General features: G+C 36.6%; 1 protein-coding gene across 1 annotated transcript in view; it reads right to left on the bottom strand.

The window, feature by feature from the left end:
• CEP135 (centrosomal protein 135) overlaps positions 1 to 21,931 on the bottom strand; it is a gene marked incomplete at its 5' end in the record, with an annotated part of 73,896 nt that overhangs the window by 8,643 nt on the left and 43,322 nt on the right. Inside the window, 10 exons of the mRNA XM_079701544.1 lie at positions 1,175 to 1,279; positions 2,198 to 2,400; positions 3,527 to 3,736; positions 9,529 to 9,714; positions 9,998 to 10,108; positions 10,963 to 11,131; positions 13,286 to 13,341; positions 13,767 to 13,921; positions 13,996 to 14,111; positions 20,031 to 20,182. Of these exons, the coding sequence (XP_079557670.1) occupies positions 1,175 to 1,279; positions 2,198 to 2,400; positions 3,527 to 3,736; positions 9,529 to 9,714; positions 9,998 to 10,108; positions 10,963 to 11,131; positions 13,286 to 13,341; positions 13,767 to 13,921; positions 13,996 to 14,111; positions 20,031 to 20,182 (1,463 nt within the window). The remainder of the gene's footprint in view (positions 1 to 1,174; positions 1,280 to 2,197; positions 2,401 to 3,526; positions 3,737 to 9,528; positions 9,715 to 9,997; positions 10,109 to 10,962; positions 11,132 to 13,285; positions 13,342 to 13,766; positions 13,922 to 13,995; positions 14,112 to 20,030; positions 20,183 to 21,931) is intronic.

Here is a 21,931-nt window from a genome sequence, read left to right as displayed (position 1 = left end):
AGACATGGTCATGTGGGTCAAGGTTTCTTTGGGGACCAGGGGCAAGGAAAAAGGAGAAGAATTAAGGGAGTCTATAACCCTAGGCAACAGAGAGCTTGGTTTAGGACCCTTGAATTGAAGAGAATTTCAGTTGTCATTAATAAATGAAAATCATTACACATATACAGTTTAGTACATTCAGAAAATAGATCTTCTAAATTACAAGAAATTAACAACACTGCTTTCATGACACTGATGCAACCTCAGGCTTCATTTCTCTTTGAAATCACAAATATTGATTTCCTAGCAAATTCCATCTATAATCCAAATTGCCCATCACTTAAAAGTTTTGAAGCAAATGGTTAAGAATAAGATTAGAGAACTCAAAATACTGACCTAAATAAGCAATCTGACCACTATTTGAGAATGAAATCTTAGGAATGCTGATGCCTATGGTATTAATACAGTAGGAAAGAATAATGGAAGAAAAGTAAATTGACAAATTGATTCACAAATTAGACTTGGATTTTAACTGTTAAAGCAGGTCTCATTCCTGATTGTACACTCGGAGATTAAAATTTTCAACATAATAAAGCAAATGAACTGAAATATAAGTGACTATGAAAATTCCTAAGCTGTAGGGAATATATTGAAAAGATTAAGAGCACAGGCTTTAAAATTAGACAAACCTGTTTGGATTTTAGTCTTGGCTCTGCTATTTACTATTTGTGTGACCTTAGTTTCTAATAATAATATAGGCACAATAATAGATAGTTAATAGGATTAATCAGATACATACATAGTATCTGGCATATATTTGTTAAGTTCCCTTAAGATCATCAGCATCATCGTTTTTACGATGATTTGTATTTGGAATTTCCTATTGGACCATAATGTTTTGGGCTCTTGTAGAATCCTTACTAGCTTGCTGATTCCCTAACTATATCCTTTGAAATAATGCCCTAATTTTGCCCTGAGGAATGCTACAGCAAACATTTATACAATATTTGCTACTTTATTGTGGGGATATTATCTTCTACAACACTTGTTGCCTTTTTAGGAAGAATTACCAAAGAAATTTATTTTACATATTAATGCTAAGAAAAGTTTGCTATTTGTAAGCCATATTAAATCCTTTTGGAATAGAATAGGGAATAAATAAAAACGCTGTTCAACGCTAAAAATATATTCTTACCGTTCATATCTTTCAGTTGAACTCTGCCTTTTCAGAACATCAAGATCTGTTTGTAATTGTGCCATTTTAGCCCGAAGCATAGTGTTTTCCCGGCTTTGACTATTTCTTAAAAACAAATTTAGAAAATCAAATAAATAATAAATACTCTGTTTTATAGCATAAAGTGCTATGGAGTTTTGTTTTTGTTATTAATAAATACAAATGGAAGTGACACATAAGGATGAAAAAAAGAGAAGACTTTTCAACAATAATTCCATAAACGTCTGGAGCTTCTATCACAAAGTTTTCTTTTTCATTCATCTCATTTATTTAACAAACATTTACTGGGCTTCTAGTATGTGCTAGGCACTGCAGCAATGCTGGAGATACAAATGTGAGAAGACATGAATTGTAACATCAAAAAGTAAAGTATATTTATTGGCTCTTTCTTGACTCCTACCTCAGAAAGAGATATATTTCTAATTCCTTTTAAAAGTTAATTATTCCACTCATACTATCTACTCTGTGTTTCCTCCCTTCTTCCAAAAAGATATCCAAACTTCTCCATTATCAATCTCCTAAAAGGTAATCAATATCCTTATGAAGGTCAAATTTCATGGCCTTTTCAAAGTCTTTTTCCTAATCCACAGCATGAAACACAGCCAACTCTCCCCATTCTGAAATGCTCTCCCCTTCACTGACTTCTCTCTTCATTCCTCAAATTTAGGTATTTTTCTAAAGTCCACTCGTTCACTTCCACGGGTACCACCTCTGTGGAGAACATATACAAATTACACCCCCAAACACGATGTCTCTTCTGAGCTAAACCCCCTGAGTTTCCCAAAGCAGCAGCCATGTAATCAAAATACTTTGCTTTGCACTCCCATCCCCCAGTCCCCCAACACTTCAAAAAAATTTTTTTTTGGTTCCTCCACTATTTTTCTATCATTTGTTTTATGCTACAAATCTATAAAAAATTATTCATATTGAAAAATTATTTGTGACAAGCTATTTTCCTCACATAAGTTAATTCATGACGCTTACAATTTGCTTTCTGAAAGGGTTAACTTCTCTTTAAGTAGCTGAATTTCTGTATCCTTCTCGTGGGAGGTTAAATGGGAATGAAATTCTTTATCTCTATTTGTAGCCAACAATGATTCAAGGTTTTTAATCGTATGTCTCTCACTTGACAGTTGTTTTTTTAACAGCTCTGATTCTGATTTTACATCTTCTAATTCCACTGCAACCTACAAGAAAAACAAAACAAGATTACTTCAGTATAAGTTTAGACTTACTCTGAAAAATTATCTGCAGAGCTATACACACATCAGTTGCTTCATTTTGGGTACTGATTAAAGATTCTGTAGTACTTTTCACATATAAGAAAAACATCTTATTTTCAAAATAATCTTTGCTATTTTTAGCAAAGACCTACCCCAACCCTCAAATAGTTTTCTTTCATGTTATCTTGTCAAGAGAGGGTAATTAACATAAAATCCTAAAATGTGGCCACCCTATCAGTAAGGAGGCCCTTCTGGTTTATTAAATATGTATATTCTGATTACATAGTCAAACCAGTCTTGAAGCTTCTCAGTACCTGAAAATAAAGTTACTACTAAATGAGTGAAAACTGGAAACACCCATGTTTAAAAACACACACTGGGTTGTTTAAAGTAATGCTTCGGTTTGGGAATGGGATGTTCCAGTTAACTCGACTTTTAAAATTAAGTAAGATTTTTATCAGGAAAAATATTCCACTTAGAAAGGAATGAACTGCTCAATTCTTCATATATGTCTTACTTTTAAGCAGAGAAAGAATGTATTGAGATATGTTCCTGTTCTATAATTAGAAGAATTATATTCTCCTAAATACCCATCTGCTTCAAAACAGCACCTAATTTTATCATCATGTTTGCCAAAGAAACCTTGACAAAGAATGTAGTAATCAAATTAGAGTAGGGCTGAATAAAACAATATGCTATTGGGACTTCCTGGTGGTGCAGTGGTTAAGAATCTGCCTGCCAATGTAGGGGACACGGGTTCGAGCCCTGGTCCAGGAAGATCCCACATGCCGCGGAGCAACTAAGCCCATGCGCCACGACTACTGAGCCTGCGCTCTAGAGCCCGTGAGCCACAACTACTGAAGCCCACATGCCACAGCTACTGAAGCCAATGCGCCTAGAGCCCGTGCTCTGCAACAAGAGAAGCCACCGCAATGAGAAGCCCACGCACCGCAACGAAGAGTAGCCCCCGTTCGCCGCAACTAAAGTCCGTGTGCAGCAATGAAGACCCAATACAGCCAAAAATAAATAAAATAAATAAATTTATATATAAAAAAACAATATGCTACAATATTATCTTTTAAGTTCTTACCCTCTCAAATTCAAGGTTTTTGGAATTCAATTGCTGGGTCATAATATCTTTGCCCGAATCAAGCTTAATGCAAAGTTCTCTAAGAGATGACATATCATTTAATACTGCTGCTTTCTCATCTTCTTGGTGTCTCAGCTCTTCTTCTAATCTAGATATGGCTTTTGCCATGGATGAGATCTGAGATTCATAAGCATGATGTGCATTTATGTGCTGAAAATAAGAAAACAGGTACAAAGTTAAAGTAACCCAGTAATATTAAAGGTTTGAATCTGTGTAGCTACAACATCACTTTATATAACTATAAAAGCCAATTTTTGCAATTTAAAAAATTTTTCAATTTTAAGATACTCTCAGGAAGTTGTCTGTTATTTAAAGATGGCCTATTTAATGCTTAAAAAAATAAACTGTGTTTAATTATTAATCATGGTAACTAAGTACCTCATGTATATATTTGGAAGATGCAAAGATGAAAATTACTGCTTTAGGGTTGTGAACATAAGAGATCTTTTAAGTCATAGTAAATTTTTCCTTTATAAACTCTGTTATAATAATGCTTTTTAAAGTAACATATATACTTATCACTCCTCAATTGCCTTTAAATTCTGAATTTCAAAAAGGAGTTTGCTTTAAAACTATATACCTAAACTCATATTTAAGTTTAATTCAACCTAATAATAGTATACAACTTTATAAGATTTTAATAACTGAAATAACGAGCAAAATTTGAAATACTGATAAACACTTCTTTCCTAAAGTAATATACATTTTAAAAAAAGAATTAATTAATTAATTAATTTTTGGTTGCGTTGGGTCTTCATTGCTGCACACAGGCTTTCTCTAGTTGTGGTGAGCGGGGGCTACTCTTCGTTGCGGTGCACGGGCTTCTCATTGCGGTGGCTTCTCTTGTTGCAGAGCACGGGCTCTAGGCGTGCGGGCTTCAGTAGTTGCAGCGCGCAGGCTTCAGTAGTTGTGGCTCATGGCTCTAGCGCTCAGGCTCAGTAGTTGTGGTGCACGGGCTTCATTGCTCCGTGGCATGTGGGATCTTCCAGGACCAGGGCTCGAACCCATGTCCCCTGCACTGGCAAGGCAGATTCTTAACCACTGCGCCACCAGGGAAGTCCCAAGTAATGCACATTTAAAATTTTTCACAATTTAAAATGTGAGTGATAAATACAAACAGATATAAAATCTACTTCTAGAATTTAGGAAGAATTCCACATTTGAAAATTAAATTATTAAACAAGCTTTACTAAAATGAATCAACATTAAAAATCTAATACACTGCTTTGAAGATTTAATAAATTTCAACAATTGTAGAAAAGTACTTGGATATTCCAAATATTAATGAATTAATTAATCAAAATTCCCCCAAAGAAATATAAATATGTAAGTCAATTTTATATACCACATAAGAACATGAACAATGACAAAGAACAAAAGAACTAAAGAATAGTTTCTCCTGAGAACTATTCTGAAGGTTGAAAAACATTCTTTTAGTTATTATACTCTTAACAGAAAAACTTACAGAAATAGTGTATTCGTTTCCTAGGACTGCTGTAACAAATTACTGCAAATTGCTGGGTGGCTTAAAACAACAGAAATTTATTCCCTCACAGTTCTGGAGGTTACAAGTCTGAAACTTAGATGCTGGCAGAGTTGGCTTCTTCTAGCGGTTCTGAGGGAGAATCTGTTCCACGCCTCTCTCCAAATTTCTGTTGATTGCTGGCAATCCTTGGTGTTCCTTGCCTTGTAGACACATAACTCCAATCTCTGCCTTCATCTTCACTTGACATTCTCCTTGTGTCTTCTGTGTCCAGATTTCTCTTATCTCATAAGGATACCAAACATTGGGTTATGGCCTGCCCTAGTCCAGTAGGACCTCCTCTTAAATTGATTACACCTGCAAAGGTCCTATTTCCAAAAAGGTCACATTCACAGGTTCTGGTGGTTAGCATTTCAATATATTTTGGGGGGGGGCCATAATTCTATCAACTCTCTGGCTCCCCCAAATTCATGCCCTTCCCATGTGCAAAATACATTCATTCTATCCCAACATTCTAGCATCAACTCTAAGTCCAAAATCTTATCTAAATCAGAATGGGTAAGACTCTGGGTATGGTCCTTCCTGGGGCAAAATTCCTCTCCTTCCACACACCTGTGCTACTAGAAAACAAGTTACCTCCCTCTGAAATAAAATGGTGGAAAAGGCATAAAATGGTCCCATTCTGAAAGGGAGAAAATAGAAGGAATAAAGGAGTTACTAGTCCAAAGTAAGCTTGCAGCCAAGTAGGGCAAATTCCACTAGATTTCAAGGCCTAAAAATAATTATCTGTGTCTTGATACTCTGTCCTCTGGACCTGCTAGGGCAGCCCCACCTTCTCAGCCCTCGGGTACAGCCCCATCTCTTGGCTCACGGTGGCAGTGGGGCTGCTTTCTGGCATCAAGGAAGAAATAGTCCAGTCCCCTGGGCCTATGGTAGTGTAGCAGGTCCACCAGCTTTTGAGCTGCCCTTGGCAGCCCTGCTGATCTCTGAGCCACCTTCATTCTTCCCTTTTCTTGAAGGAGAACATATGTCCATAACTCTAGTGGCCTGTTTTCTGCTAGTAGGATCCAAGAAGTTTAGCCTTCTTTCCTTGTATCCTGTTTCTGGCCCTTTCAGCCCAAGCTGGCAGTGTTTCTGCTGAGGTGATTGGTTGGGTCTATGAGTCACTCACCTACTCTCTTTGCCTAGCCACACTCTCAGCCCTGCCTCCAGAACACGCTATCTGGGTAGGCTAAGGCTTTTCCAAATCATCAAGTCCCAGCTCTTTTTTTGCTTAGCAATTCCTTTTTCAATCTATCTCTTTCCTTCACATCTTACCATAAGCAGCAAGGAGAAACCAGGTTGCACCTTTCATACTCTGCTTGGAAATTTCCTCTGCTAAATATCCAAGTTCATAACTTGTAAGTTCTACTTTCCTAACAGTATACCATAATTCAGCCAAGTCCTCTGCCATTTTATAATAAGAATTACCTTTTCTCCAGTGTCCAATAACATGTTCCTCAATTCCATCTGAGACCTCACTAGAAGAAACATTCTTATTTCTGGACAAATTCCATTCATGACGATTTATGTATTTTGTAAATAACAGAAGTTTTCTCTATAGCTTTCCTCTTTTTTCTGAGTTCTCACCAGAATTGCCTTTAATGTCCATCTTTCCACCTACAAACTTTTCAAGGTAGTCTAGACTTTTCTATCAGGCACCTCAAAACTCTTCCAGCCTGTACCCATTACAAAACTCTTCCAGCCTGTACCCATTACTCTTCCAGCCTGTACCCAATTCCAAAGACCCTTTTAAGATTTGTTACAAAAGCATCCCACTTCCTGGTACCAAAATCTGTACTAGTTTCTTAACGCTGCCATAACCAATTACAAGAAACTAGATAGCTTAAACAACAGAAATGTATTCCCTCTCAGTTCTGGAGGCCACAAGTCTGAAATCCAGATGTCAGCAGGATCGGTTCCGTCTGGAGGTTCTGAGCGAGAATCTTTTCCACACCTCTGTGCCAGCTCAAGTGATTGCTGGCAATCCTTGGGGTTCCTTGCCTTGGTAGACACATCATTTCAATCTCTGCCTCTATCCTCATATGGCATTCTCCTCTGTGTCTGAATCTCCCTTATTTTACAAGGACACCAGTTATCAGATTAGGGTCCATCCTACCCAGTGTCACCTCATTTTAACCTTTTTAAAAAATATTTATTTATTTATTTATTTTTGGCTGCATTGGGTCTTCATTGCTGTGCGTGGGCTTTTCTCCAGTTGCGGTGAGCTGGGGCTACTCTTCGTTACGGTGCACAGGCTTCTCGTTGCGGTGGCTTCTCTTGTTGCGGAGCACGGGCTCTAGGTGCACGGGCTTCAGTAGTTGTGGCTCGTGGGCTCTAGAGTGCAGGCTCAGTAGTTGTGTGCACGGGCTTAGTTGCTCTGCGGCATGTGGGATCTTCCCAGACCAGGGCTTGAACCCGTGTCCCCTGCACTGGCAGGCGGATTCTCAACCACTGCGCCACCAGGGAAGCCCACCTCATTTTAACTTGATTAAATCTGCAAAGATGCTATTTCCAAATAAGGTCACATTCACGGGTACTGGGAGCTAGGACCTAAATATATTTTGGGGGGGAGGGGTGCATAATTCTACGCACTACAGATAATCAATACTTTCTTCTAAAAAATAAAGACCGACTACAATACTAAACCAACAAAACAAAACAAAAGTAGAACTAATAGCCAACTGTTCATTATCAATCTAACTTATTTAGGGTCCCTATATTTTAACTAAACTCAAAATTTTATTAAGAGACTTTTATTAGACTGTCTTTATGACAAAAGCTTATTTAAATCCACATGCAAAAGAATGAAGTTGGAACCTTACCTTATATCATGCATAAAAATTAACTCAAAATGGATCAAAGACCTCAACATAAGAGCTAAAACTATAAAATGCATAGAAAAAACAGGAGAAAAGCTTCATTATGTTGGATTTAGCAACGATTTCTTAGATATGACACCAAAAAAACAGGGAAGAAGAAAAAAATAGATAAATTGGACTTCATCAAAATTTAAAACTCTTGTGCATCAAAGGATAAAACTGAGTGACAAGGTAAGCCATGAGATGGGAGAAAATATTCACAAATCACATATCTAATAAGGGATTGAAATCCAGAATATACAAACAATTCCTACAACTCAACAACAACAGAAAACAACCTGATTAAAAGCTAGGCAAAGGATTTGAATAGATATTTCTCCAAAGAAAATATACAAATGGCCAATAAACACACAAAATATGCTCAACATCACTAATCATTAAGAAAATACAAGTCAAAACCAAAATGAAATACCACTTCACTCCCATTGGGATGGCCATTATTAAAACAAAAAAACAAAACAAAAAACCCCAGAAAATAACAAGTGTTGGTGAAGATGTGGAGAAACTGGAAGCCTAACATTGCAGGTGGGAATGTAAAATGGTGCAGCCCCTGTGAAAAACTGTATGGTGGTTATTCAGAAAATTAAACATAAAATTACAATATGATCCAGTAATTCCATGTCTGGGTATATCCCAAAGAACTGAAAATAAAGACTCGAATAGATACTGTACATCCATGTTCATAGCAGCATTATTTTCAATAGCCAAAGATGGAAACAAACCAAATGTTCATTGACAGATGAATGTTTAGAATGTGGTATATGCATACAATGGGATATTATTCAGCCTTAAAAAGGAATGAAATTCTGACACATGCTACAACATGGGTGAACCTTGAGATTTAAGTGAACCTTAGGCCTAAGTAAAATAATTCAGTCACAAAAAGACAAATATTGTATGACTCCACTTATAAGAGGGACATGGAGTAGTCAAATTCATAGAGAGAGAAAGTAGAATGGTGGTTGTCAGTGGGTGGGGGAGGGGAGAATGGGGAGCTAATTAGTATTTAATGGGTACAGAGTTGTTTTATTTTTTTTGTGGTATGTGGGTCTCTCACTGTCGTGGCCTCTCCCGTTGCGGAGCACAGGCTCCGGACGCGCAGGCTCAGCGGCCATGGCTCACGGGCCCAGCCGCTCCGCGGCATGTGGGATCCTCCCAGACTGGGGCACGAACCCGTGTCCCCTGCATCGGCAGGCGGACTCTCAACCACTGCACCACCAGGGAAGCCCGGTACAGAGTTTTAACTGGGGAAGATGAAAAAGTTCTGGAGAAGGATGGTGGTGATAGTTGCACAACAATATGCATGTACTAATTGCCACTGTATACTTAAAAATGGTTAAAATGGTAAATTCGATATTATGTATATTTTACTTACAATATAAAAGTAATGGGGCTCTCCTAAGCAAATTATCAGAATTAATGACAGATTACTATTGAACTTGATTTTTACCAATGCTTAAACCTCACTTCAATAAAGTGCCTTTGAATGTTTTCTGTTTTACTAAATTCTGTCTGTGCAAGACAAATGAATATATTACCTCCTGAATTTCTTTTTCTAGTAGCTCCACTCTTTCTCGAAGGTGTCTCCTCTCTGTGTCAATAGAAAGAAGTTCCAGTCGAACTGAGCTGCTTTCTCCCTCAGCTTGATGGGCTTTGACCTCCCAGTCTTCAGCACGGTCATGAAGCATCTGAAATCTATCTAACAAATCTTGATTTTCTCTTTCCTGGTTTAACCACAATTAAATTGTTTCTAAATTAGTCATCATCACTCACTGGAATACCCATGTCATAACATATACACACATTGGGATTTTTGTTTTAATTTAGGAAGCATAAGCTATCTGTGCAGATACTATACTAAGTAAGATCTGTATGAAAATATACAAAGACAGTAGGCAATATCTCCACTTTCATATGTTAATATCTAATAGAGGAGACAGAATAAAGAAACATGAAAAAGTTAAAAAAAAATCAGTCTTAAATCCAACCTAAACAATGTTTTTTCACCTTAGCAGCCATTAAGGTCTCCCATCGTGACACTTCAGTTATGTAATTATGAACTCTACTCTTCATTTCTTCTTTTTCTTGCACTGCTGCTTCTAATTCCAGTGAAATTTGCTATAAATCAGAAAATTGAAGACAAATCTAAAAATGAATGTAGCACCTAATGAGTTCTATTTATGTTCAAATAGCTCTTTCTGAATTTGGGGAATAAGTGAGAGTAGGAAAAAAGGAAAACTGTTCCTGACTGTTATTTTCCCATGTTTTTCTTGACTGATCTTGTCTTTTTAACCAGATATTACCATATATCTCCCACAATATATGTGACCACATATCTGGTATTTAAACTAAGGGTTAGCTACGCTCAGGGGCTGACATTTAAAAAATTTATATATCAGCAATATGCTCTATAATGAATAATTTTTAAAAATAAAATATTTAAAATAAGAAAATCATTGGTTTTCTTGGTGTAATCCTTTAATAAACCAGCACAAACAAAACCAATACCTTTTAGTATTTGCCATTCTAAAATATTAATTAATTAACTTACAGGCATATCTCTAAGCCACTGGAAGTAAATACGAATAATTAAAATCTATCATGGGTCTTTAAAACACAGCAAATTTGCCCTGGGAGTGATGCTGAGGTCCTCACCCAGTAGGGTAACACCGATTTCTGCCATAGAGAACACCATGCTCCCAGCTTCAGGATTCCTTGCAACAAAGACCACAATGGTGAGGGGACTACAGTTGTACCCATTAGACACTCTGTAATATACCGCAGTATTCTAAACCACATTTTAAAATACCCTTATAAACACTATTCTCCTTAAAGAATTATTTTTTTGTTGTTGATATTTATATAATTAAAATTTAGAAAGCATATTTAGAGCTTCAAAATTTAGCAAACAATGAATATATTGTATAACTGTATACTATAAAACTATCAAAGTTTATGCATTGTGCTCCTACCTGGTTTTCTCTTGCCACTGTAGCCAGATCATCCTGTAATCTTCTGTTCTCCTTAAAAGACATTTCTTTAGATCTTTCTACTTCATCAAGTTCCTTGTGAGCTGCATCAAGCTGGCGCCGGAGGCTGCTTATCTCACGGTCCCGATTAATCAATGTTTCCTTTAGGTGGCTGTTACATGGGTGGTGTAGCAATAATAAAGAAAGCTTTTTGGAAAATTTAGTTCATTTAAAAGAAAACTGTTGTACTCTGATTTAAGTATACTAGGAATGCAAGAAATTACAACTACTCAACCTATGGACTGGGAGAAAATATTTGTAAATGATGCAACCAACAAGGGTGTATACCAACAGCTCACACAACTCAATAACAAAAAAACAAACAACCCAAGCAAAAACTGGACAGAAGACCTAAATGGACATTTCTTCAAAGAAGAAATGCAGATGGCCAATAGGCACATGAAAAGATGCTCAACATTGCTAACTATTAGAGAAATGCAAATCAAAACTACAATGAGGTACCACCTCACACCAGTCAGAATGGCAAATATTAAAAAGTCTACAAATAACAAATGCTGGAGAGGGTGTGGAGAAAAGGGAACCCTCCTACACTGTTGGTGGGAATGTAAATTGATACAGCCACTATGGAGAACAGTATGGAGGTTCCTTAAAAAACTAAAAAGAGAGTTTCCATATGATCCAGCAATCCCACTCCTGGGTCTATACCCAGACAAAACTATAATTTGAAAAGATACACACACCCCTATGTTCATAGCAGCATTATTTACAATAGCCAAGACATGGAAGCAACCTAAGTGTCCACTGACAGTGAAATCTATAAAGAAGATGTGGTACATATATACAATGGAATACTACTCAGCCATTAAAAAGAATGAAATAAAGCCATTTGCAGCAACATGGAGGGACCTAGAGATTATCATACTAAACAAATAAGTCAGAAAGAGAAAGACAAATACCATATGGTACCACTTATATGTAGAATCTAAAATATGACACAAATGAACATATCGAAGAAACAGAAACAGATTCACAGACAGGGATTGTGGGTGCCAACGGGGAGGGGGCTGGAGGAGGAAGGATTGGGAGTTTGGGATTAGCAGATGCAAACTAGTATTATAGAATGGATAAACAACAAGTCCTACTATATAACACAGGGAACTATATTGAGTATCCTATAATAAACTATAATGGGAGACTTCCCTGGTGGTGCAGTGGTTAAGAATCCACCTGCCAATGCAGGGGACACAGGTTCAATCCCTGGTCCGGGAAGATCCCACATGCCTCAGAACAACTACGCTCGTGCCTCAAAACTAGTGAGCCTGCGCTATAGAGCCCACGTGCCACAACTACTGAAGCCCGCGTGCCCTAGAGCCCATGCACTGCAACTACTGAAGCCCGCGCACCTAGAGCCTGTGCTCCACAACAACAGAAGCCACCACAATGAGAAGCCTGCGCATGGCCAACAAAGAGTAGTCCCCGCTCACCGCAACTAGAGAAAGCCTGCGTGCAGCAACGAAGACCCAATGCAGCCAAAAAAACAAAAAAAACCATAATGGAAAAGAATATGATAAAGAATATATATATATAACTGAATCACTTTGCTGTATAGCAAAAATTAACACATTATAAATCAACCATACTGCAATAAAATTTAAAAAAATAAATTACAACTACGGCATTAAGATACTGATTAATTAGGTGAAGCAGATGTTTTAGATCTCTACCAATTATTATGTGCAAATAAAGTCATAAAATAAATTTATTATTCCAAAAGTCAAGTAAAAACAGAAGACTTTCAAGTGTTAGGAGCAGAACATAAACGATTCAATTGGCAAACACTTATTTAATGTTTAAGTCCCCACTATTATATAATATGTAAGGGTGTATAAAATAAATACAATTAGTGACTTTTGTCTTGAAGTAGAGACCAGTCATAAAATGTAAAGTCTTGTAACAATGTTCAAAAAGGTTTAGATGTGGAATATATTTAACACTGGCTACTAGGGTAATCTAAGTTTTAATGATTAGGGCCTGCACAGGGTAATTACAGTAGAAATAAGGAGCAAGTAGGTATGTAAAAGAATAATTAATAAGACATAATTGTTTAGATGTGGATGACAGAGGAGGGAAGAAAGTTAAAGAGGATAACATTTCCATGCAGGAGACTGAGAAAATAACTGCTACTGGTAAAAATAGGAAAATTGAAAAAGAAATTTTCCTATTGCCAGATTGCTATTCAAACAGATAAAGCTGCATTCACTGAAAATTCCTAAAAAAACTGGATGCCGTTCCATTGATTACTTACTTCATAGAAGATTCATACTCTGAGACTGTTATCTTCATCTGAGTAATAGCTTTTTCCTATAGAAATTATAAAAATATGTAAGATTCTAAACCATTCATATAGAAATGTCTTCATTTGAATTGATACAATGTCACATTTATATAGTTTAAATCCAATTACATAAATTATGTTATAAAAGAAACCTCCAAGTAAACATATTTCCATGTACCAATTATATTTCATATATTGGCATATTTCTACCCACTAAGAATTTGAATTGTTCCTTGAGTTTACTATAATCATATATGATAAAACTGTATTCTAGAAATAGAATTTTTAAGATTCAAATTATTGGTATAAAATGAAATTTAAACACATTAGAAGATATGGCCTTGGGTCTTAGGAACTTGTACACAGGCAATAAGAACTGCATATCTAAAACAGAGAATAAAATACGCTTTTCTGTTCAGATTCTGGATAACATTACTTAACAGTCACATACTTTATTAGCTAGGTTTTCATGCAAGTTTGCAATCTTTTCTGTCTTCTCATCTACAGTCTCCTGAAGAATGTCTTTTTCTTTGTCAATAACACCAATGGTCTTTTTCATTACATGAGCCTCTTCATTCTGTGAAGTCATCTTGAAGTGTAGTTTATCTATAAATGAAAAAGAAATGTTTGTTAGACAAAGTAAATTAGGATTCGCAAAAACAAAATTTAAGAATACTTACCTATTTTTTCCTCCAGTATTTTAACTTGTGCTTGTGCTGATTCAAGTTCACTTCTTTTCATGGAAAGTTGGTGCTGATAGTCCTCAAGTGACCGCTGTAGCTGCTCATTTACTAGCCTAAAGAGTCAGGGGACAAAAACAAATGGTATTCTTTATCTCTGGTAGAAATAATTTTTTTTAAATGAAAGATCTTAAAAAATATTTTTCTTATTTTTAAAGTTTCTTTTATTCCTTATTTTAAAGCTCTTCCAGTATAATCAATGGTATTATACTATATATATTATTCCTTTCTTCAAAACTGTTCCATCTTCCTCAAAATAATACGGTGTAAAAATCAAATTAATTGTATACTTTTTTCTAGAGGCTTCCTAGTAGTTTTAAAGCTTTTCTCAGTTTCCTAATATCAACCCTCTTTCTCTTAAAATCTATTTCCAATAGTCAAGGCAAAGGAAAAGTCTTGTTTTTACAGAATGGCCTAGCACTTCAACATCCTGACCATCCTGACCTGCAAGCTTTTAATTCTGCTTCCCATTCTGACTTTTTTTAATACGTAGTCAACGGGAGGTCACAGTAAACAGGGGAATAGGTATTTACTGTAGTGCAATGAGGATTTAAGACTAAAGATTGGTTTCAGGGAGCAAAAAAAAAAAAGGACATACAGCAAAAATAAAGACAATTTCAGACGAATCCCTTACTGATCAGTAAGATTAATTTTTTTTCAGAAGTAACAAGAATTTGCTCTCATGTCATCTAGGGTCTTTGGAAGCTTTTAGTCCTGGCCTAGGAATTCTTAGCCTGGCCTTGCTGGAAAAACATGGCTCTCACGTTAGGCTATTTATTGGGGACTTCCACAGGTTCCTTTTAGGGTTTGTTTGAAGAGGAGATAGTAGAAGATACTAAAGGTGGCTTAGCTTAGAATTGCCTAATATGGAGGAGGCTGGATTCTGAAACCACTAGTAAGATGGGACATCTCCCACAGAAACGAAGAAGTTTTACATGCAACACTGAAATATTCTGAAACACAAAAGACATGACCCTGACTGCTCTAATAGCAAGTGAATGATGACCCAGAGGCAGGGAGGGAAGTCAAGGTGAGGCTGACTTCTTTAGAATTGCACAACCAAATAAAACCAAGTCAGAAAGACTCTCGGTTCAAGCAATTTTACTTCATAAAATCATCTGTGAGGTCCAGGTGACTCACTGTATTCAAGTTGCTTGTAAAAGCTACAGCTATTACTCTGAGGGATATAACTACACGGAGTGGAGAAAAAAGAAAGCTAATATTCACTGTACTGATAATTTACAGACATTACCTCATTTATTCCTAGGACAGTTCCATAATTAGAACCATTATCTCGATATTACAGAAACAAATAAAAACTTGTTCAAGATGGCAAAGCTATTAAGGCAAAGAAAATATATAAATCCAGTTTATAGTCTACCCTGATATCAATGTTTTTCTACTACATCACATTGCCTACTACGAAGAGCACAGGACATCTTCTATGTGGAAGGGAAAATGTCTGCCAGTAAGCTATAAAGAATCCTTTCAAAAATGGAATGGCTCCCAGAGTTCCTAATGAAGGACACTGAGTAATTGGCAGTGCTTGAAATCCTAAGTAGAAATGTAAAGATTTTTTTACATCTAAGTTCATTAGCAAAGTTAATTCCTAATCAAAGTAGGGTTGATAAATGAAGGCAGGATAACATCTTGATTGATTATACATATAAAGGAGGCCCTTAGTGAGTCTTAAAAATAGCTTTGCCTTTTCATATTCTAGTGTAGGCAGGCAAGGGAATAACAGAGATTCCACACAGACCTCGGTGGTAACTTTCTGACAGAAGGATTGCTGCTAAGATAAAGGTCTTCTTAACGAAAGAACTGAGGTATAAAGTTCATAGGAAAGAATAGTTGAGTGACTATCATATTATTTGTCATCATAGTGTTTGGAAAGGAAAATTTGAGAACCTGTTGAGAATTAAGTTGCTAGGATGAGCTAATTTCTTAGCTTCGAAAGTGCTGTAAGCAAAAAGCAAAGGGAAGTGATGACTTCCCACCAGAGAGTGAAGCAATAAAACTTAGAATCAAAATTCTAGCTCTCTACTTACCAGCCATGTGGCTGGATAAGACCATCTCTCTGAGCCTCAAATTCCTCAGTTTTATTACAGTACATGGATGTATACATGCTCTCATCTTAGGGGGCAAAAGTAATTACTTCTCTTCATGATGGAGTACATTTTAAACAAAGACAGCATCATAAAGGGTCCTTTATTCATAAGAAGTGTTCAAGTTGTAAAATGGAGCTGAAGATCCATCTAAGAGGCATAGGTTTGGAATTTTAATGGCCTCTTAGAAGAAAGAGAGATTGATATGGTATCACTGTTTCTTAAAATTAATTAATTTTTGGCTGCGTTGGGTCTTTGCTGCTGCCCACGGGCTTTCTCTAGTTGCAGAGAGCGGGGCTACTCTTCGTTGAGGTGTGCAGGCTGCTCATTGCAGTGTCTTCTCTTGTTGCGGAGCATGGGCTTTAGGTGCACGGGCTTCAGTAGTTGTGGCTCGCGGGCTCTAGAGTGCAGGCTCAGTAGTTGTGGTGCACGGGCTTAGTTGCTCTGTGGCATGTGGGATCTTCCCGGACCAGGGCTCGAACCTGTGTCTGCTGCATTGGCAGGCGGATTCTTAACCACTGCGCCACCAGGGAAGCCCAGTATCGCTGGGGTTTTTTTGTTTTTTGGTATCCCTGTTTTATTTCAGATGTCTCCAAGACTCTATGGTTATGACCCACTGCTAACTGAGAAAGTATCATCTCTTGATAACTGAGAGAGGGGGAAAGGGATCAGGACTGGCTTTTCTTTCACATTTCTGCAAAAGGATTATGATTTATATCTGGTGGTCCTAGGTCCCTTGGCCCTTCTAAGTCCAGTTCCATGAGCTCAGCTGTCCATACTTAGGGCCCTGGCTCCTCTTCCTGTCTTGTTAGAAAAAAATGTTAGGCATGCCCAGAAGATAATTCTTAGGCATCCTAAGGAATCTATGAGTCTTATCTAAAATGGTTCTCAATTAACAAATAAATACTTCTCAAAGGAGACCAGTTATATTTGGTTTTCTGAATATACAAACACACTCTACTATAAAAGCTGATACTTATTGCCATAATAATAACTCTAACTAGAGCTTATGGGCTCTTTCCAGGAAAATCAGCTAATGCATTTATTTGATCCTGGATAAGTACATAACCCTCTAGTTTTAAAGAAGGTACACAGAATAACTAAAGACTAAGGTGAAATGAAAACAGTCTGACGGTATTTTCAGCTGCAGGAATCTAAATGTTTAGAGCCTCATAGCTAGCAGTGGTAAGGATTAAGGCTATTGTCCTCTGCTGCTGCACCATGAGACTAGACCAAAGATCCTCTATTTGGACAATTAGAGACTGTGCTTGATATAGAAAAGACTGTTTGGTGGCACTGAAATTTGATGAAAAATGCCTAACTCAGGAAGGGAAAGAGAAAACGGGCCCACCATGTGGGTGAAAAGGAATATATGCTTTATCTATTTGAGTATCAGCTTCTTAAATGTCTTCATGTTAAGGGAAACAGAACTTGATGTGATTAAAGGGACAGCAAGATCTCTATTAAACATATCAAAAGTTGCATGAGGTTTGGACAAGGCGACTTTATTTCCATACAGTGCTTGGTATTATGTTTGTATTGGGTTCAGCTTTGGATGTGAACTTGACAGCTTCATCTCATGGTTCTAATGTTTACCGATGTATACTGATATGGAGAATGTGACTGACACACTTTCCTCAGAGACAAGTCTGATATTTGTCAGAGCAAAAAAAAGTTATGGAATCCTGCAATCCCCCCATTATTACTTGTCTCTGTTTACAGACAAACAAAGGTAAACAGAAAATTCTCCACAACCCATTCCTATAACACAGTGACTGGATTATTCCTAGGTGAGGGAAGTAGCAGGCTGGGTAAGAGAAAAGGGTATTAGTATAGCAGAGAAAATGCCAAAGTAGCTGCATGGTAGGGGATCCAAGGGAGGGCACTGAAAGCTCTGTCTTATAAGACTGGAAAGGGCATCCTGTGAGGGAAGGAAAGGGGAGTTATAGCTACAGTTTGAAGGAAAAAGCAAAATGGACTAAATGCAGCTCCAATCATCTGGACACAAAATGGAAAAGGATAGACTAGTAATTCTGGGTGATAGAAATATACCATGGTATTTGTACTTTGGAGTTGAACATAGACATGAACCAGAGGGGGAGAGGCCATTCCATTCAGGTAGCTCTCCTTCATAGGATGTATGTAGTGCCTTGCAAGGAAAAAAGAAAAAAAACAGAAAAAGAAGCTTCTACCTTAGTTCTTCCTTAATTAAACAAACAGCCAGCTCTTGGTCTTATTACATAGTTTGTTTTGATTTTGTGTGACAAATGTTTCCTAAATCTGGCCACTGTTCCTCAAGTTCATTGCCACTGTTTCACTCCAGACACATTGTCTCCATTGTCTGCCATCAGTCTCTTAAGACTCCAAATTCACCTTCCCTATTTTTGTGACAGTTCACTTCCTAAGAGGCATGGTAGGAAGTCACCCCCTTGGTTAAAAATCTGTTTGTTCTCCATGTTTATAAGATAAAATCCAGACACTCTTGGTTATCATACCAAGTTCTTTATTACCTGACTTCAACCTGTAGATACAGCCTACTTGGGCCATACTGACTTTTTTTTACATTTTTCAGACACATCACCTTTTAGACTCTGTATATAAATATTCTGATTTTACATTTCTTTGAAAGAAGAATGAGAAGAACAATGACATAGGTAGCAAAAAACTCTGTAATTTCCAGCAATTCTACACTAAGGAGTACAAATAATCTGAAGTACAGGCATACCTTGGAGATATTGTGGGTTTGGTTCCAGACCACCACAGTAAAGAAAATATGGCAATAAAGTGAATCATGTGGATTACTTGGTTTCCCAGGGCATACAAAATTATGTTTAATACTCACAAACATAAAAAACAAACTTACGGTTAACAAAGGGGAAGGGGGAAGGGGGAAGGGGTAAATTAGGAGTTTGGGATTAGCAGATACAAACTACTATATATAAAATAAACAACAAGGTCCTACTGTATAGCACAGAGAACTATAATCAATATCTTGTTATAAACCATAATGGAAAGAATATGAAAAAGTATATATGTGTGTGTATATATATATATATATATATATATGCACATATGTATAAATGAATCACTTTGCTGTACACCAGAAACTAACACAGCATTGTAAACAACTATACTTCAGTAAAAAAAAATAAATTAAAAATTCAAAGCCATGAAAAAAATAAGTAAATAAAAGTTATGTCTGTACTATACTGTAGTCTATTAGGTGTGCAATAACATTATGTCTGAAAAAAACGATGCACATACCTTAATTTAAAAAACCTTATTTCTAAAAAATACTAACCATCATCTGAGCCTTCAGTGAGTTGTAGTAATAGTCAAAGCTCACTGATCACAGATCATCATAACAAATATAATAATTATGAAAAAGTTTGAAATATTGCAAGAATTACCAAAATGTGACACAGAAACACGAAATGAGCAAATGCTGTTGGAAATACAGCACCAATAAACTTGCTTGATGCAGGATTGCCAAAAACCTTCAATTTGTAAAAAACACAACATCTGCAAAGCACAATAAATTGAAGCACAATAAAACAAAGTACACTTGTATCTGTTAGGGAGATTTTAGAAAGAGGTAGGTACAAAAATTTGCCTGCAATCATATGAAGCTATGAAAGTCTTTAAAAGTACAGATACTCAAAACTTATCCAGATTCACTCAGTGAACAGGAACCTCCAGAGATCAGTCCCTAAATCCATACTTTACAAAAGCTCCCCAAGTGATTCTGCTACAAAGCCAACTTTGAGAACTACTGCTTTTCAAAGGCCTAGTCCAAAATGCCACCATTATGAACCTTATATAGCAACAAGCTTGTTCCCAGAAGAGAAATGAAACTTTCAATAAACTTACCTAAGTGAGTTCATCTCTGTTTTCTGATGAGATGAGTCACCAGCCACATGGCTAAGTTTTTGAGCTTGGAGTTTTACTTTTTTCTCTAAAGACTCTATTGTTTCTTTCATTTTTAACATTTTAGACTTTAATTCACATTTTTCGTTTTCAAGCTATAATTAAATTTTAAAAATTAATAGGTATATGTCTCAGTTTCTTTTCCTTAAGCACTCTTTCATAATATTTCTGGAAGAAAACTAAGGAAATAAATTAGATTTATTTTAAAATACTTTAAAAGTCATGTGTACACTTCAGGTTCCAGATGTCAGAAGAGGCAAACACATTTTTCTCTCTCTCCTCTTCAATATCATTGAAATCAAAGAAAAGATACCAAAAAAGAAAGGCAAGTCCGGAAGAAAAGAATGTATCCATAACAGGAATGAAGGGAAACCATTAGCGGGCCAAAATTTTGAGAAATTTCTAAAAAAAAAAGTAGCTAGGACTGAACTGAAGAAAAATCAGAGCAGAAAATACCGTAACCCAAACACAAAATGGACAAGATTTATATGAGGAACCTGTAACATTTTCCTGAAGAGCGTAAAACACAACCTGACTTAATGTGAAGACACACCATGTTTCTGAATGGGAACACAATATTGGAAACAGATTAAAATTTCCTGAAATGATTGTAAATTCAATAAAATTTCAGTAAGAATCCTGACACAACCTTTTTAAAATTAGATGGGTGACTCAGATTTCATTCTAAAATTTATTTAGGAAAAAAGAAAGTTAAGAAAAAACAGTAAAAATGAGGGGCGGGAGGAAGACTGCAGCTAGACTTGCTTTATGAGATATCAAAGTAAATGAAAAAGCTACTATAATTAGGACAGTATGGATTTCACATATGGACAAGCAGATACATCACAGATGTTAAGTTTAGAAAAGGCAGCATTTTAAGAAAGTGGGAAAAGAATAAAGTCTTTAAAAATAGAGTTGGGATAGCCACTAATTGGAGACAAAACATTAGCTAGATTCTATTTTATTTTATGTACAAAAATAAATTCTAGATGCAATAATGATCTATATACAAAATTCAAAACCAAGAAACATTAGTGCTAAATTTCAGTCTTCCAGTTGAAACTGTAGACTGACCACACACATTTTTAACACCGCTTCTTCTGGAAACAGTGCTAAAATGACAGTAAAGAAATAAGAAGGTTATATACTCAAAAGGACAGAGAGAACAAGAGAGAAAACAAGGGTGAACAAGTGATTTCAAAAACTTGTGGAAGACAAAGAGCAGAGAGTGGTTCAGAGTGGAAGAAAGATATATACAATCTAAAGCAGGGTCTGAACCTAGGAACTAATGACCTTTGAGGCCAGATAATTCTTTGTTGTGAGGGCCGTCCTGTGCACCATAGGACGTTTAGCAACATCCCTGCCCTCTGCTTACCAGATACAAGAAGTACTTTTTCCCCTAATTGTGACAGACAAAAATTCTCCAGATATTGCCAAATATCTCTTAGGAGGCAGAACTGACCCCAGTAGAGAATCACTGACCTAAAATGGCCACAGTAGGGAATACCAATGAGTGCAGCCAGTTGACTTAGCCTGAAGAAGCTCAACACATGGAGGCATGAAGCTGTGAGGTGGGGTCCCGAGGAGAACTGAACAAGGAGATTGGCTGAAAGTCTATATACTGGGACACTCATACCCCAGTTATCTCTTTCTAGAAAGTTCTCTTGGAAATCAAATATATTAAAAAAGTCAATAGAAGGGCTAAAAGACAAAGTTGAGGCAATCTCCCAGAAAGTAGAACAAAAAGTCAAAGAGAAAATAAAGGAGAAAGGATAAGAACATTAGATCTCTTTAGGAAGTCTAAAACCAACAAATAAAGCTCCAGAGAGAGAAAACAGAAGAGT

Source organism: Hyperoodon ampullatus (assembly GCF_949752795.1).
Source record: "Hyperoodon ampullatus genome assembly, chromosome: 1".
Taxonomy (NCBI): domain Eukaryota; kingdom Metazoa; phylum Chordata; class Mammalia; order Artiodactyla; family Ziphiidae; genus Hyperoodon; species Hyperoodon ampullatus.
This window is presented reverse-complemented; position numbering and strand designations above follow the sequence as displayed.